At 40.9% G+C, this 16,023-nt stretch overlaps 1 protein-coding gene across 2 annotated transcripts in view; it reads right to left on the reverse strand.

The window, feature by feature from the left end:
- CPNE4 (copine 4) overlaps nucleotides 1-16,023 on the reverse strand; it is a 507,119-nt gene that overhangs the window by 359,611 nt on the left and 131,485 nt on the right. For both annotated transcript variants that reach the window (XM_058729893.1, XM_058729894.1), the window contains exon 2: nucleotides 4,522-4,702. In XM_058729893.1, the coding sequence (XP_058585876.1) occupies nucleotides 4,522-4,702 (181 nt within the window). The remainder of the gene's footprint in view (nucleotides 1-4,521; nucleotides 4,703-16,023) is intronic.

Here is a 16,023-nt window from a genome sequence, read left to right on the forward strand (position 1 = left end):
CGCTTCCATATGGGAAGGCCATCTGAAAGCAGTTCTAACTACTGCAGTAGTAACCTGAGCTGTGAACCAGGGCAAAACGGGGCCCTTTCCCTGCTGCAGTTCCATTATGAAAAGCAGAGGCCAGCAATCACAATAAAAAAGAAATGTCAAAACTCTAGTTACATCTCCCCAAACCCAGTGAAGTTGTAAAATTAAGAGCCTACTCTAACATTTTTACAAACTCTCCTCTTCCCCACCCACCCACCCAAATTCTCTAGCACATCAAAAGACTCTGGAACCATACTACTTACAATTACTCTTAAATTAATTAAAATTAAATATTTTAAAATTTTAGTTCTTCAGTTACACTATCCACCTTTCAGGTGCTGGTAGCCACATGTGGTAATGACTACCTTGTCCGACACAACAGATGGGGAACATTTCTATCACTGCAGCAAGTTCCAGTGGACAGTGCTGACTGGAGAGCCTCTTTAGTCAAACTTTATTTATTTTTTTAAATTTTTTAATGTTTATTTATTTTAGAGAGAGACAGAGCACAAGCAGGGGAGGAGTAGAAAGGGGGAGATACAGAACGGAAGTAGGCTCCAGGCTCTGAGCTGTCAGCACAGAGCCCGACCTGGGGCTCAAACCCATGAACCACGAGATCATGACCTGAGCTGAAGTCAACTGCTCAACCAACTGAACCACCAGGCGCCCCTTAGCCAAACTTTAAAATTCCCTCTGAAAGATATGCTCCCCTTGCTTTTCTCTCTCTCTCACCTTGTCACATCCCCCCCAACAATCTCTTCATTATGTAAATCAGCTTAGCCTCTTTGTTTTTTTCTCCACTTAATCAATTACCAGATTTCCCCACAAAAAAAAGACATGCACACAGCCAGCATGAATTCTATTCTGCAAGGATTTCTCTCAGTTCTCTAACAGTGTACATGGAAATCTCTCTGCAAATCCAGATGTATTGTAGGGGGTAGACACAGGTAAATGCATCAATAAATCTTATCCCAGTGTCCATGTTTGCTAGCCTTCACTAAGCAAGGATAGTAGTCGCTACATGGTTTAAATAGACTGTCAGATGCTTTTAACTTGTAGCATAGGTGTGCTTCTAACTCCTAGAATTTGCTGAATTTGTACTGAAAAGTAGGTGTTAGTGTTAAACAAATATGCAATACTTGATGAGACAGGGAATGATGATCCAAGTTACTGTGAGTTGTCGAAGGTTTATGTGCTGGCCATGTACATCTTTGCTCTCAAGTGCACTCTGTACTCTTTCCCTGCAAACCTTGTCAATGGGCTTCTATCAAGGTTTGGTCAGTGGAAGGCACAGTGAGATACATGAGAGCAACAGGCAGGCAGATACCAGGGTACCCTCACCTCCCTTGCAGGCAGCATTTCCAGCACTATCCACATCTCCTCTATCTTCCTGGCTCCCACCAGACAGGCCTTCCTTCCATGGATCTAGCCTCTGCTAGATAGGTGTTTGGTTCCAGTACTCCCACCTCCCCCTCTGGCCCCTCTGGCCCAGTGGTGTACTGATAAATGTTTACCAAATGGCTCTGAGTGGGAGTTGAGCCCTGATTAGAAATATCTGCCAAGTCTGTGGTCTAAATACCAACACCACAACTGCGTGCAAAGTTCCCGAATACGTAAGAGTCAGCTTTCACAAACCTATACAAGATGGCCTGGGCACACTACTGCCCCACCCTAAGCAAAGTAACAGGTTCCTGTCATTGATGCCTGCATTCCCTCACTGTCCCAATTTAGTTTCTCAGCATTTCCAACTCCTTTATTACTAGGTACCTGAATTAAATCCTTTATTAGCTACCTAGCATGGGCTCTGTTGTTCTGACTGTATCCTGAATGCATACTGTTAAGAGTATAAACTAGATTACAGAAGTGTTTCTCAAAGTGCCAGATTATAAATCAGCCTATTGCTCTGTATGCTGGAAGATCAGCTGACATTATTGTTTTTAAAGAGTAAGACTGTTTAGATGAAGGAAGCGGGGAATCAATTTACACTGTGGCACAAATTTCTTATCTGCGCACTGCTAACAGAGTTTGTGAGCTGGTAGCTGTGTGCAGACCATACTTTGAGTAACACTGTAATACAGCACTCTGGAAAAGCAATGTGGCAATACGTATCACAGCCCCCAAAGTTTCCTATCTTTGTACCAGTAGTTCCACTTGGACAATCTCTCCTAGGAACTCATGGAAAAGTAGGGAACAGCATTATGCACAAAGATACTCATTGCAGTTTAAAATAGGGTATTTTTGTTTGTTTTTTTATTTTTTTAACGTTTATTCATTTTTTGATAGAGACAGAGCGTGAGTGGGGGAGGGGCAGAGAGAGAGGGAGACACAGAATCCGAAGCAGGCTCCAGGCTCCGAACTGACAGCACAGAGCCTGAAGTGGGGCTCAAATGCACGGGCCGTGAGATCATGACCTGAGCCGAAGTCGGACGCCCAACTGACTGAGCCACCCAGGTGCCCCTAAAATAGGGTATTTTGGGAAGCAACTTCAAAGTGGAAAAAAAACAGGAAAATTAGTAAATAAATTCATGTGATGGGATATTATGCAACTTTAAAAATTGTAATGATTAATATTACACCAATATAGAAAAATATATACTACTAGGTAATAAAATGAGGAAAGAAAATTTTACATGCATAAGAATCATGTAAGAATATGAATGACAGAAGGAAAAGACATATATACAAATAATAGTTGTCTTATGCAAAGGGGGCATTAGGAGATGAATTTCTTTCTAATTTCTTTCCTCTCATTTTCAAAGAGTAATGTTTTCCCTAATGCAGGCTGCCATTTCATTTTGTTAAATAAAAAGTTAAAAACCGTAAAACCCATCAACAGAGTCAATGAGACTATTTAGAAGGGAAAAAAACACATTACACATTAAGAGACCTATGAACGCTATTTTACATTCACAATATAAGCACTGGAAAAGTCTTAAGTCCAAGACCCCCAGACTGCTCATCTGTCCTGCATTCCTCCAGGCAAGATGCCTCCACCTGAATTCCATGTGCTCACTCACCCCGACCAAACCTCCCCTTCAGAGAAGTGGCTTTTATCACATATGTAAGAATAAGCAAACAGGCTGCTTTTGAGCCCTCTTTCTTCTGTGGAATGGAAGCTTTTACCTCCTGGAACAGCATCTTCCAGCTATTTGCAAATAGTTGGAAGAAGTACTGAAGACTGGAGGAGTTTGTTGTAATGGACCCAAAGTTGATAGTAACCTCTACCACTGCTCTGCTCAGCATGGCTTCAAACCCCTTCTCCAAATTCCACGGAGTACCTGGTTCCCTTAGAGATGATAATTACTGCTCCCTCTGCTGTATCTCCCCAACTCCCACCCCTCCTCTCCATCCCACTATTCACCTCACACCAGATCTTTAAAACATTGCTTACTCAGGGGCGCCTGGGTGGCTCAGTCAGTTAAGTGTGCAACTTAAAACATGGTTTGTGTGTTCAAGCCCTGTGTCAGGTTCTGTACTGACAGCTCAGAGCCTGGAGCCTGCTTCAGATTCTGTGTCTCCCTCTCTCTCTGCCCCTCCCCCACTCACATACTGTGTGTGTGTCTCTCTCTCTCAAAAATAAGAGAGCATTAAAAAAATTAAAAAAAAAAAAAAGACATTGCTTCCTCAGACCAGGTACTTAGGAAAAAGGAAAACCAAACCAAAATAGAACTTAAAAAATAGCTCTCATTAGGGGCATCTGGGTGGCTCAGTCAGTTAAGCATCTGACTTTGGCTCAGGTCATGATCTCATGGTTCCTGAGTTGGAGCCCCTCTGAGGATCCTCTGTCTCCCTCTCTCTGCCCCTCCCCTGCTCATTCTCTCCCTCCCTCCCCCCCTCAAAAATTAATAAACATTAAAAAAAAGAGTCCTCATCCAATCTGTTTCAACTTTTAAATCAATTAACAAACCCAACTGCAGAATTCAACCTGCAGTGTTGCCACACAAACCACCAAAGACCACACTGGTACCCACCATCAGTATAAAATAGCAAGAAAGAGCTCAGGCTCTGGAGCCCAGCAGCCTGGTTTTAAGTATCAGATTTTCCACTTACAAGCTGAATGATCTTGGGCACATCCTTAACCTTTCTGTGTTTCCTCACCTGTTTCCTCACAGGATTGTTGTGACGACCAAATTAGTTATTTTTACATAAAGCACTTGGAACAGTGCCTGACCCTTGGTGAGTATCCAATAAAATGTAGCTAATATTAAGTTTTCGCTCCAAAAAATAAATGTTATGTCATGTGGCTTCTGTCAGGCACTCCTCCCTGCTCTTCCCCAAGGGTCACTAAGTCTACAATGAACACAAAGATTAAGGGTAAATGTCAAAATATCTACAGCATTAAAGCAGTTGCATCAAAGCATCACAATGCAAGCAGAAATAGGATTGTATTCATTTCAAGAATTTTCTATCTCATCAAAATAAACCACCTGAAGAAAGGAAATGCAAAAACATTTCTGAATCAACCCTCCAGTCCATTGCCTTGGACATGCCTACCTCAAACCACTGCCCGTGGGACTGCATCTTGAGGATGACACAGGGGTCTGGTTTGGAAAGAGCATCTCTGTCGGAAATGCCTTTGCACGCCACACGCAGCTCAACTTTGGTCAGGCAGGGGCTGTTAAAGATTCCCAGCGTATTGGCAGCCGACTCATAAATGTTGCTCATCTTCTTCATTCTGTTTTAGGTAGAAAAAGAGGAAAAAAGACATGCCAATCACCACAGTATTTGTTAAAGGAGAAAGCCTTCCAATCATCTTTCAGAATCTTATTCAATACACAAGTTCTAATATTGAATGTATTTATTACCTCGCTTTTCACCCCAGTGGCACAGTTCCAATGAAACAAACAAACAAAACCAAAGAAACAGAGAAAAACCCCAACAGGTGCTGGTGCACTTGGCTAACAACGTTATTTTTCTATATGATTTGCATACATTTGCATAGCAAAATTTTTAGCTTGTGAAACAAAATTAATGAATTAGTGCAAACCGTAATCCAGCTCTATATTAAGTGCGTGGCTTGTGTGAAATTTTACAGATTTGCTGGCTAATCAATTTAATCACATTCCAAGTTTCTAAGACTCCCTAAAAATCCAGGTCTCCTTCTTCTACGTGATGGCACAGAGAGGATATCGTCCTCCCTGAGACACAGTCCAAATTTCCCTTTCCTAAACCCTGGCCCATCTTCTCAAGATAGCCAGCCAGCTCCAGGAGAGAGGCCCAGAATCTGATTCTGTGCTCCAAGTGCAGAAGTCTCTCCTCAGCTTTCATCCCTCTTACCCGCCACATCGGAATTCAGAATCAAAAGGAAGAAAGCATGAGGGAGACTGTGAGATAGGAATAGCACAGCCTCTGATTCTGAACTCATGGCAAAAGGAGCCAAAATAAGCACTGCAGGCCCGTCTCCCATCTCCACAGGATAAACTTTATGGTAACACTTGGCCTTATGGCGGCCTGGGCTACCAGGAATCCCCCAGAAGCCACCAACACTTTCCACCTTCTCTGAGGAGGATTGGACCTGTGAAGATATTGGAAGCTTCTCTCAGGAGTGAAATTCAATGTCCTTCTCTTTGAATTCTGTTTCCTTGCAGATTCCTTAGGAAAACAGCAATGACTTCCTCAACCTCACACAGCATCAGGGCCCTGGCTTGGAATTTCTTCATCTATAAAATGAGGGCAATCCCTCCTCTCCTTCCCTTTTCCACAAATATTCAGTGAGTTTCCCCTTGGTACCTGGCACCATACTAGGTTCAAGTACACCATGCCACCTCTTTCACAAGGTGACGAGTGTGCCTTAGTATTACACACCACACACAAACACACGCAGACACACACACACACACACACACACGTGCACGCCCCAGCTAGTCTCTCCAAACGTAGCTGCTAGCTCCATGCCAAAGCCAAGCCTTTTCCAATCTGACAATGCCCCACCCCCATGACAGATACACCCAATCTTCTCTCCCAATGCTCTTTTACAAAGTTCTCCACTCTTGCCCTCCATCCTTCTTCCATTTTCCTTCCTTCCTTCTTTTTCATTTTCTCTCTCATCTCCTGCCTCCCTCCATTGTTCTGTTCTTTTCTCTTTTTCTTTCTTTTTTCTTTCTTTCCTTCTTTCTTTCTTTCTTTCTTTCTTTCTTTTTTTTCTTTTCTTTTCCTTTTTCTTTTCTTTTCTTTTCCTTCCTTCCTTCCTTCCTTCCTTTCACTTCCAACTCTGCAGTGCCCTATTTATCTAATTATTATGAACATTGGTTTTCCCCTATATATACTGAAGGGAAAGTGTATTGACTGCCACAAAGTCATGTCCTTGAACAGGAAAGGACAAACTATGTCTTCTGTGTCAAATGTGGCTTGACCATTTGTTTCAGTAAATAAAGATTTATTGGAACACAGGCAAGCTCATTCATTTACATATAGTGTGTGGTTGCTTTCAGTGCAACTGCAGAGTTGAGTAGTTGCAACAGAGACTACATGGCCTGCAAAGCCTAAAATATTTACCATCTGGCCCTCTTTAGAAAATGTTTTCCAAGCTCCACTCTTAAATATCAGGTAAGGAGAATTTACAGTTGGGGAAGAATTACAGTTCTGTTTTAGTATCTGTTATGGGATCAGCTTGAGGACAAGAGTTGCTCTATGTTCAACCATACTGAACATTAACAAGGATTTGTGGACATTCTTTTTTACATATAAGAAAATTCAAGCTCAGAAAGAACTGGCACCTTACCCATGTCACACAGTTATTCTAATCACAGAACTGGGGCCAAAATGCCAGTTTTCTATCCCCTAGCCCAGAGCTGTTTTTACTACTCATAATACCTTTAGCTGGAGAATGCTTGAATCTATTAAGGATCAGTGAATATACTATCCCTGATTTATTTCAACCTCCATAAAGAATCATATTTTCCTTCTATTTTTAAGTAAATTTAACTCATGTATAGGAAATTTACAAATCATAAATGCACAGCTTAATAAATTGTCCCTCTAATTTTACACGTTGTGAGTAGACCAATTATTAAAGCAACGTAGAAGACAGAGCATATATATATGAGATGCAAGTTTAAAAAAACAGTGGGAAAAAAAGAAGGAATAGACTACTGGAACATGGCTTTGTGTTCAGGTAGTGTTGGAAGTATGTTGTGAGGACTTTATCAACTTTTTGATAAAGATAGCTCATTCTTCAATCAATGTCTTCCTGAATTCTGCTTTTCCCAATGCATTAACTGGTTCCTTGGAATTCACATTTCCCTTGTGCTGTTCTAAGTGGTCTTTCCTATCTCTAGGAGGTATTATCTCTTCTAACAGCTCCTATCCTTGTAGACTCATGCCTGTGTCCATCTCTTTTCTCTTTTTCTTGTTTTATTTTTCTTAAATAATTCATTTTTCAAAAAATAATTTATTTTTTGATTCACAGCAAAACTGAGAAGAAGGTACAAAGATTTCCTATATCCCCTCTTCCCCCACCTGCGTATCCTTCTCCTCATCAAAGTGCCCCACCAGAGTGTATCTGTTACAACTGAGGAACCTACATTGCCTCATCATTATCATCTAGAGTCCATAGTTGACATTAGAGTTCACTCTTCATGTTGCATATTCTGTGGGTTTAGACAAATATATAATGGCATGGACCTACCATTATAGTATCATACAGAGTAGTTTCACTGCCCTAAAAATCCTCTGTGCTCTCTCTATCCATTCCTGCCTCCCGCTAACCCTTGGCAACCACTGATCTTTTTACTGTCTCCATAGTTTTGCCTTTTTCCAGAATGCCATATAGTTAGAATCATAGAGTGTATAGCCTTTTCAGATTGGCCCCTTTCATCCATCCACTTTCTTGACCCACTGACATCTTCTCTAATGTCTAGTCTTAATCGTGAGGTATAATGGAAAAAAAGATTCTATCAAGGAGACATGTAGTTCCTTCCAGGTTCAAATTCTGGCTTCTCTGCTAACTAAGTGTGTGACCGTGAGCAGGGTACTTAATACCTAGTCTGAAGAGTTGCTGATAAGCAGATGAAATAATGTATGTAAAGTGATTAGCATAATGCCAGGTATACAGTAGGTGCTCCAAAAGTAGAGCTATTATTATTGTAATCTGACTGCTCTCAGTATTAAATTATTCATTTTCCCACTGCCAACTGAAACTCTTTTAGGATTCCCACTGTTACTTTAAGATCAAAGTTCTACTAGCCACCTTAGATGCATTCTGTCTTTGCAGCCCACACCTTCTGGGCATAGCACTCTCCACCTATTCATACAGCCACCTTCCAAATCAGTAGTTTATCTGAAGATTCAAATACATTAACCAGTAACTCTCATACATTCACAAGGCAGGTAGTAAAACAATGGTAACAATATGTGGGGCACCCACGTGGCTCAATGGGTTGAGTATCCAACTCTTAATTTTGGCTCAGGTCATGATCCCAGGGTCATGGGATTGACCCCTGCGTCAGCTTCAGCAGGGCCCCGTGCTGAGCATGGATCCCTTTTAAGATTCTCTCACTCCCTCTGCCCCTCTCCCGTACTTGCGTGCGCGCTCTCTCTTTCTAAAAAATCAAAAAACAATCCAGTTGCAGGTGCCAAAAACTGTCCACAGTTTTTTTTGTTATTAAGAAATCTTCTTGAAATATATACATAATTTGTGCATATAATCATTAATGATATATCCTACATAGTACTCAGAGCTATTTATTAGTTGATAGGAAATTAAATAGTTTACAAATGAATACATAAATGAACCAAGGCACATGGTCAGAAATTTTTTTAATCAATGGGGTACATGATCCAGAAATTTTATGGATCATTCCTTTAGGCAATGGGAAACACTTGGAGGATTTGAAGCTCAGAAAATGAACATGATGAAATAAGCATTTGATAAAGATCAATCTGGTGCCAATGTGATGGTTGGAATGGAGGACAGAAAAAAGTTTGTGATTGTCCAAGGCTGCTATGCTGGTCATTACCTATTTCTTCCTTCCTCTTTGATTCGTCTCCCTTTTTCTCTTACTTAGGTATCTCAGACACTGACTTGTATTGACTGCCAGCTCATTGCTGGCTACTTTCCTGTTGATATGGTCTGAATGTTTGTGTCCACCCACCCCCTTCCCCAAATTCAGACATTGAAATCCTAACCCCCAAAGGTGATAGTATTAGTAGGTGGGGACTTTGGGGTGATTAGGTCATGAGAGTGGAGCCCTTATGAATGAGATTAGTGCTCTTAAAAAAGAGATCCCATAGAGTGTCCTAGGCCCTTCCACTACATGAGGATACAATGAGAAGTATGTGATGCAGGAGAGAACCCTCACCTGCATGCTGTTCTTGAAGCCCACCCTGATCTTGAACTTGCAGACTCCAAAACTGTGAGAAATAAATTTCTGTTGTTCCTAAGCCACCAAGTCTATGGTGCTTTGTGACAGCAGTTCATATAGACTTAAGACACCTGTTGGGTTTGACTAAAGGGATGTAGACCCAGGGAAGGGAGGGAGAGAATATTTCTTCCTAACTCCTACCCTGTTCCTTAGCAGTGTAAATTCCCAGAATGACCATGGCCCTGTCAGGCAATTCTATCTCCAAGGTTATAGCTCTCACTGCACTTTGGTAATACTGTTTTCTCCTTTTGTTCTACCAGTTTTATGGGTAGTATTAATTTCCTACAAGTCTTAAGTTGGGCATCGTAGAGGCAGAGACTGAAACAGGGATTCAGATGTACTTGATTAACTGAGCAGAGGATAGAAAGGAAGTGAAGGAAGCAAGGAAGTAGCCTCAGTAGCGGTCCAACCGCTGAAGCATGGTTCCAACGGGGGGCTCTCTAGCATGGATTATAACATGGGTTTGTCCGCCTCATGGAAAGAGGTCTGGCCTCTTATATAATCCCATATAAGTCAGTCATGCCAGGGTAGAGAAAGCATAACCTCTTAGTTTTGGTCCCTATCCCCACTGGCTAAGAGTAGTCAATGCTTCAGAAAAGAGGCAGCTGTGAGCCATTAACAGCCAACACTCACCACCACTGGGGGATGGATCCACTAAATTGATAAAGGGATCTGGGCAGAATATCAAAAGGGTCTATTTCACCTCACTGGTTAGTCTCTGGTGTGTGTGTGTGTGCATATATATATATATATATATATATATATATATACTCCTTTAGGTCAGATTATATATATATATATATACACACACACACGTATATACACATATATATATATGTGTATATATATATATATATATATATATGTGTATATATATATATATGTGTATATATATATATATTTATATATATATATACTCCTTTAGGTCAGAGACTATTCTTATAGTTTACTGTATCCCCAATAATGTTCATCTTGATAATATTTGTAGACTGATGATGAAACCAATACAAACCTTCAATTCAGATGGGGAGTGGAAGACAGCATTTAGGTAAGATGTAGATACTGAAGATAAAACTCCTAACCTTTCACAATTATACCTAGCATCCTGGCTTACCTTCATGTCCATGCACAAATGAAAGCCTTGAGCAGATACACTGGAGTTCATGAGTTCCTCTGGCTGCCCAGAGAACAATAGTCCTGACCTTGACTTTGGAGGTGCTACATAGACAGTGAAGTCGAATTGCTTGGCTTTGGCCCAGCAGAAGCTCACTGCTGAAAGGTGATCACAAAATATGGCTCTGTCAACGAGTGATCAGCTACCTCCAGACACAGATAAGTGAAGTAAACAACTAATTTCACACTCTGTTAGAGAACAGGATTAATATGACCAGATTATCAATACATTTTCCGAGGCCTGTTTAAATCCTCTTTGTTGCCTTTCGTACAATACCTTGGTTTTACAGAGACTAATGTCTGCTGAGAATTATTTTGATGAAAGCTGACTTTTGGCCAATTTTAGAAGCAAATTATAATTGTCCTTTCACTCAGATAATTTAAGTTATATTAAAAAAAAAAAAAAACCCACCACTTCAGCATATCCACACTCTCTAACAGGACAAACTGATCCTGAAACTTAATTAGGTTCTGAATGAGTTGCAAATAACGCCAAGACAATAGAGAGCTCAAGAGGGAAGAGAATCAGCTTGAGTTCACAGGGGAACCAACTGAGCAGAGCTTGTCTTAAAACTGTGTTAAGAATAAGTGCATAATCACTGTTCTGCTTGCTTTGGCATTACTTGGCCTTTTTAAATGTCACAGCACATCCAGGGAAGGCTGGTGTGCTGGATATCTCTATCGCACAACATTTCCATCTTGATTCAAGAAATATGTATGAGGTTTCTGCTACGTGCCTGGCACTGTGCTGGATGTTGGAGGCAGCAGGCATTCATTCACTCAGCTGAAGATAAACCAGATGCTACTCCACTAGGACTCATCAATTTATTTCGTATTCAATATTCCTTGGTATACTTTTAGATCAAGAAAAAATCTACTCGGGGCACCTGGCTGCCTCAGTCATTGGAGCATGCTACTCCTGATCTCAGGGTTGTAAGTTCAAGCCCCACACTGGGTGTAAAGATTACTTAAAAATAAAATCTTAAAAAAAAAAAAAAAAAAAGAGGGGCGCCTGGGTGGCGCAGTCGGTTAAGCGTCCGACTTCAGCCAGGTCACGATCTCGCGGTCCGTGAGTTCGAGCCCCGCGTCAGGCTCTGGGCTGATGGCTCAGAGCCTGGAGCCTGTTTCCGATTCTGTGTCTCCCTCTCTCTCTGCCCCTCCCCCGTTCATGCTCTGTCTCTCTCTGTCCCAAAAATAAATAAAAAATGTTGAAAAAAAAAAATTTATAAAAAAAAAAAAAAAAAGAATAAATCTGCTCTTAGGTGGCAAGCACTAAGCCAGTCCATCTGCCCAAGGGTTCATATTCTGGAGCAGCACTTTTCAGACTTTAACATGATCATAAATCACGATCATAAATCATGGGGAGCTTGTTAAAACATAGTTCCTGTTTCAAGAGTCTGTGGTGGGGCCTCCGATTCTGATTCTGATTCTGTCACTGATCTTACTGGCTTTTGGACCACACTTTGAGTAGCAAGGTTTTTGAATATAAATTCAGCATTTATAAAATGAGACAAACTGTTCCAGGGGTTGTTTATCTTAAGATCAGACATCCACAAAGGAACTGCAGAAAGGCATAGAGGATAAGAGTGTGGATGAAGCATTAGAGAGAGCATTTGAGGCTAATACAAGTATTACTCACTTGTATGACTCTGGGCAAATTACTGGAATCCTCTCTACCTCAGTTTTATAATGTGGAAATGGGATAATCATAGTCCCTATCTTGTAGAGTTGTCTTGAGCTTTAAATGAATGAACCCACATAAATTCCTCAGAAGAGTGCCTAGTCTACAATGAGCATTCAATAAATGCAAATTGTACTTTCTAGAAATTATACCAGGAAGTTCAGGTAACATTTATCAAGCTCTTCTATATCTGACAGGCACTGGACATTAAGTCATCAGATCCCCAGGAGAATCCCTCACCTGATCCTCAAGAGAATCCCATGGTAGGTGTTGGTAGGACACCCATTTCCCAGGACAGGACCACAGCTCACAGAAGTGCAACAATTGCACTTGGCTAACCAGGCACAGAGTAAGGACAAGGATTTGAACCCAGAACTCCAGGGCCAGAATTTGGGCCCTTACCCACTCTGCCATGCTTGCCTCCCCCATGGGACAGCTACTTAAGTAGACTTTCCCAAAAAAAGCATACAACGCTTCCCAACATTTTCTTGATACACCTGGTTCCCCTGAATGTCTGTCTGACTGCAGCCGCCCCCCGCCCTGTTTTTGTCCACCCCATAAAACCTGCAGCACCCTTCTCTCTCAGTCTCCCAGGCTTTTAGATCCTTTTTTAAAAATTTCTTTCATAGAGAGTCTTTATTTTGTAAATTAATCTGCCCTCTAGGTTTCTCTCCTCTCACAACTTTAATCATTACTTCCCCTGTCAGCTCCCTCTTTGGCAGTGCAAACACTGAATCTTCCCAAGAGGGCGGGAAAGGGAGAAAAGCTGTGAATATTTATACTTTCTGTCTTCATCAAGCATATGATTCTCATAAATCTCTTCAAAAAAGAACTTGCCTCCCTAGCCACTAATGCTAACTATGCTAATAACCAACTATATATATACTGTTGCATTTAATCCTTGAAACAATCTCTTGAGATAAGAATTGTAAGCCCTACTTGTACCCCAATGTTTATAGCAGCACTCTCAACAATAGCCAGGTTATGGAAAGAGCCTAAATGTCCATCAACTGATGAATGGATAAAGAAATTGTGGTTTATATACACAATGGAGTACTACGTGGCAATGAGAAAGAATGAAATATGGCCCTTTGTAGCAACGTGGATGGAACTGGAGAGTGTTATGCTAAGTGAAATAAGCCATACAGAGAAAGACAGATACCGTATGTTTTCACTCTTATGTGGATCCTGAGAAACTTAACAGGAACCCATGGGGGAGGGGAAGGAAAAAAAAAAGAGAGAGGTTAGAGTGGGAGAGAGCCAAAGCATAAGAGACTCTTAAAAAATGAGAACAAACTGAGGGCTGATGGGGGGTGGGAGGGAGGGGAGGGTGGGTGAAGGGTATTGAAGAGGGGATCTTTTGGGATGAGCACTGGGTGTTGTATGGAAACCAATATGACAATAAATTTCACATATTTAAAAAAAAGAATTGTAAGCCCTGTGCCACAGATGTAAAAAATGAGATTCATGGTGGTAGTTAAGTAACCTGCCCCAATGTCATAGCTGGTAAGTGACAGAGCCAGGAATTAAGCTTGGGTCTAATGGACTTCCAAACCTGTGTATTTGACCATTTCTTATAAAATGATTTACATTCTTAATTTGCTTAACAATTACTTTCTTTCTAGATGATGCAAAGGCAAACTTCAACCCTGTTTCAATCTTAACAAATCTCTACGGCACAGTGTGTGCATTAATGAGCTTGTGCTCTAGCAGTGTTTAAAAATTCACTTTTCTTTTTCCCCTTACTTTCAGGCAGCTCAAGTCATTTTTGCAACTGTGTTTCAGTAGCCTCGTCAGCAAGTTGAGAGGTCTGGGAATCCAGTGTCCCCACTCTGAAGATTTCAAACCCTGAGCATTTGCTGGGTTACAGATGGTGGAGCTAACAGCCCAGCAAACCCAGAGATAAAACCATGTGAACCACAAAAGGCCATGGTTCGAATGAATAAGATTCAAAATCACACTATGTGTACATGAATTTTTTTTGAGAATATACTACGCCAAATCACTCAAGGGCAATAAATTATTATTTCAGTCATTTCCTGAGCTTTCTAACTTGAGAAAACAGACAGACTAAAAGAAAAAATTCAGCAGAGATGCTATTTCCTGAAAAACAGCTTTCTTGAGGAAATGTGCATAAGGAATCAGATATATCGATGTTCTAGGAACTTCCAGGCTCACATTTTTGTCTCTAACAGTGAGTCATAAAGATGAGAGTTTTCTAGAAAGCAATTATGTCCATCGCATCACATTCATATTAATTTTATAGCATTCAAATGTCACCCATTTTTGGGAGAAGAACTGGATGTATAAATTTAACTGGATAATTATAAAGGCTGATAGAGACTTTTAGAAGTAAAACTTGAACAAAATATCAAAGGAAATCGTATGAATGACTATCTCTTCCATGTCAGAGCCCTCTTTTTCCTATCATACCAACTATAGCTCCTGAAGGAGAGAGAAAGAGCAAATTCAGTGAAGTTCTTTATTATTTTGGCACTGAAATAATTTCCTCCTGTTTCTTAGGCAACTAAATTTACCCAGTAGAAAGATCAAATCCCAGCCTTATTTTGTTCAGTTATTTGCCTTTTTTAATATAATCATAGGTTGGATTCTTCCATTAATATCACGTTAACAGGAAGCTAGGGGCTCACAAAATGGATTTCGGGCTTCTAGTCTCATACATGTAGCTAAATTTAAAGGAAAAAAGGAGCAAGATTATTTTTATATTCAACAGCAGAATCTAAGACGCCATATAAAGCCAGAAGCCAATTTCCTTGAGAAAGCATGATAAGTGATCTACTTACGATCTCTTATCTGCTCCTATACCTTCTAAGACTTGCTTCTGCTTTTATTTTTTTTTTTTTTAAATTTTTTTTTTTTCCCAACGTTTTTTATTTATTTTTTTGGGACAGAGAGAGAGACAGAGCATGAACGGGGAGGGGCAGAGAGAGAGGGAGACACAGAAGCGGAAACAGGCTCCAGGCTCTGAGCCATCAGCCCAGAGCCCGACGCGGGGCTCTAACTCACGGACCGCGAGATCGTGACCTGGCTGAAGTCGGACGCTTAACCGACTGCGCCACCCAGGCGCCCCTTGCTTCTGCTTTTAATGACACCCTAGCATTTACATGCTATTGCTTAGGTGGTAAAGGACAACATGATGTGTTTTGGGAAAGAGGAAGGGGTTGAGTAGATGACAAAGTGTAAAAAAGAAATGCCTCTCAGGATACAGAACATGAACTATAATTCAGCTCTGCTTAACAGCAATATGTGTGGTTTTAGAAATATTTCATATCTATGCTGACCCATACAGCATACCTGATGAGCCCTTCAACTCTGGCTAGTGCAGTTGAGTGAGTTTTTAATTGTATTTCAACTAAATTTAAACTTAAATAGCCACCTGTGGCTAGTGGCTAACATAATTGACATGTACTGGACACACCGTATTAGACTACTGTTCATAGCTTTCTTCTTTCTTTGTTTTTTAAATTTTGTTTCTCCTGAAGACTAAAGCTAAGTGGTGTTGCCCAAAAACACTTCCCAATATACAGGCAAGGTCTAGGACCTCACCTTAAAGCAATTCATTAAAACAGGTCTCTTTTATAAGAGCAATCTAGCTGCGCACTCTGTGGTGGAGACTGGATGCAGAGGCACTAAAAGGACTTAATAGGTCCAAGCTTGGCTCCTAGGCTTTCCTCATCTGCCACTCCAGCCAACTGGTGGTGACTGCCTGTGTTACTGCATGAAGACAGACTGCGGGGGAAAGAGTGCACCATTAATGAC

The sequence above is a fragment of the Neofelis nebulosa genome, chromosome 5 (assembly GCF_028018385.1).
Source record: "Neofelis nebulosa isolate mNeoNeb1 chromosome 5, mNeoNeb1.pri, whole genome shotgun sequence".
Classification (NCBI taxonomy): domain Eukaryota; kingdom Metazoa; phylum Chordata; class Mammalia; order Carnivora; family Felidae; genus Neofelis; species Neofelis nebulosa.